At 41.2% G+C, this 2,502-nt stretch overlaps 1 protein-coding gene across 1 annotated transcript; it reads left to right on the top strand.

Annotated features, from left to right (window-relative positions):
- The first annotated feature begins 311 nt into the window (after window positions 1-311).
- On the top strand, window positions 312-2,193 carry LOC111915724 (cytochrome P450 71A1). The gene is made up of 2 exons (XM_023911363.2): window positions 312-1,267; window positions 1,357-2,193. Exons 1-2 carry the CDS (start codon window positions 368-370, stop codon window positions 1,972-1,974), a joined length of 1,518 nt encoding a protein of 505 aa, XP_023767131.1. The 5' UTR covers window positions 312-367; the 3' UTR covers window positions 1,975-2,193.
- Window positions 2,194-2,502: the final 309 nt, after the last annotated feature.

The following is a 2,502-nucleotide window of genomic DNA, read 5'->3' as shown; positions in this document are numbered from 1 at the left end:
TAAATTTTAACGTCCAGGAATATTTTTCCTTACATAAGAAGAAAAAAGAATATCAACATTATCTCGGATTGCGCGATGGAATATATCGAAGCTTCGAAACTTTGATGAGGCGTAAAAGTCGGCCACGTAATCAGGCAGGCTCCTTCACTGCGTTCTATTCGATGAAAGAAGCGGTACGTACAGTCGACCTCCTGCTACCCTCGAAGGCCAAGAGGCACAAGACACAGCTAGCTAGTGACAGTTTGATTTTTATCCCTGATTTTGCTCATGCATGACGTAAATATAATGAACATATCGAGGGAGTTGAAGTATATAAAGACAAGGCTCCTGCTTGCTTGGAGCTCATCTCCAATCAACAGCGATAACAATGGTGTCATTCTTCATCACACTATCAGCTCTTCCTGTCTTCTTCTTCCTTCTTTACAAATTTAGAAGCTTTCTTTCAAAAACCCTCCACCGTCTACCACCCGGACCTCCCGGACTCCCTATAATCGGAAACCTGCACCAGCTCGATACATCCGACCTTGCAGACCACCTATGGCGTCTCTCAAAACTTTATGGCCCCTTAATGTCCTTGCGCCTTGGTTTTATTCAGACCCTCGTTGTGTCTTCTGCTGACATGGCTAAAGAAGTTTTGAAAACGAAAGATTTGGTTTTTTGCACGAGGCCTATATTGACAGGTCAGAAAAAGATGTCGTACAGCAATAAAGATGTAGCTTGGTCACCATACAGTGAGTACTGGAGAGAAATGAGAAAGATATGTATCATTCATTTGTTTTCTACGAAACAAGTGAACTCGTTTCGTTCGGTTCGTGAAGAAGAAGTTTTCGCCATGATTGATGCTATAAAGACACGAATTTCAATCAAAAAAGAAGTGAATCTGAGTGAGACTATGATGATTCTGACGAGTAATATTATTTCGAGGGTGGCTTTTGGCAAGAGGCCGTATGTTTATGATGACGAACAGCACCAAGTGAGACGATTCCAGGAGCTTTTGTTAGAGTGTCAAGCTTTGCTTGTTAACTTTTATTACAGAGATTATTTTCCTCTGATGGGGTGGCTTGATAATCTTAATGGAAGCATTCCTAGACTCGAAAAGAATTTCAAAGAAATGGATGAGTGCTATCAAGAAATCATTGATGAGCATCTGAATCGAAACAGACCAAACAAAATGCAAGAAGATATGGTTGATATCTTGCTTCGTGTCAAAGAAGACTCAGATTCCTATATCGATCTCACTTTTGATAATATCAAAGGTGTGCTTATGGTGCGTATTTCAATTCTTAATTTCGAATCTGTAGTTGTTTCGACTTTCGATAGTAATTAAGCCATTATAACTTTGTTTGAAATTTGCAGAATATCATGTTAGGGGGAACAGAAACAAGTGCCTCGGGAGTGGTGTGGGCGATGACATTGCTGATGAAGAACCCTGAATGTTTAAAGAAAGTTCAACAAGAAGTGAGGAATGCAATCGGGAACAAAGGGAAAGTAGAGGAATGTGATCTTTATAAGCTCAACTATCTGAAAGCAGTGATAAAAGAGACGCTTAGATTGTACCCAGTTGCACCTCTTTTAGTGGCACGTGAATCGAGAGAAGAATGCGTTTTAGACGGATACGAGATACCAAAGAAGACTCTGGTGTACGTGAACGCTTGGGCAGTGGGGCGAGATCCGAAATGTTGGGAAAGACCCGAAGAGTTTGAGCCAGAGAGGTTTATGGGAAGTAGCGTTGATTACAAAGGAATGGATTTTGAGTTGATTCCATTTGGGTCTGGTCGGAGAGGGTGTCCGGGGATGACGATGGGAGCTGTGACGATGGAGTTGGCTCTGTCGAATCTTGTTTACTCGTTTGACTGGGGGTTACCGGAGGGGACGAAGGAGATTAATACTTTGACAACTCCGGGGACTGTTTCGCATAAAAAGGATGAGCTTCGATTGGTGGGTAAAGTTTACAATCATGTTCAAGGCTGTTGAGTCGGTTAATGGTGTTATAATAATTTAGGTGTTTTCTTTTATTATTAAGCACGTTTTATTAGTTTAGTAGAATAAATCAACCAGAGGAGTCCTGGTCTTTAGCTTAGTTGAGGTAGTTTCTATTTTCTCGCTAGTTCTCTCTTTAAATACAGGCAATGTGTATGGTGTTATTTGTCCACAAAAATATAATAAAAACACAGAAGAAGCATTTGCCTCAAATTCTCTCCCTGTTTAAAACTTGCTCTGTTTTACATAGCTTGTGAAAAGCAAAGTAATTTCAACATCGTGGTATCAAAGCAACCTGGTGTATGCCCAAGTACCAATCTCGTGAAGAGATGACTGGGAATGACAATGGAAACGGTCAGAAGGATAACCAGATTTCTCTCCACTATCCGATGCTGACGAGGGAAAATTATGCAGCATGGGCAATAAAGATGAGAGTGTTCATGTTGGCACAAGGCGTGTGGGATGCAGTTGAACCACGAACCTCAAACACAGTGGTGGAGACAAAGAAAGACATGATGGCGT

The sequence above is a fragment of the Lactuca sativa genome, chromosome 1, assembly GCF_002870075.4.
Source record: "Lactuca sativa cultivar Salinas chromosome 1, Lsat_Salinas_v11, whole genome shotgun sequence".
In the NCBI taxonomy this organism is placed as follows: Eukaryota; Viridiplantae; Streptophyta; class Magnoliopsida; order Asterales; family Asteraceae; genus Lactuca; species Lactuca sativa.
The sequence above is the reverse complement of the archived record's forward strand: the minus strand, read 5'-3'. Positions and strand labels throughout refer to the sequence as shown.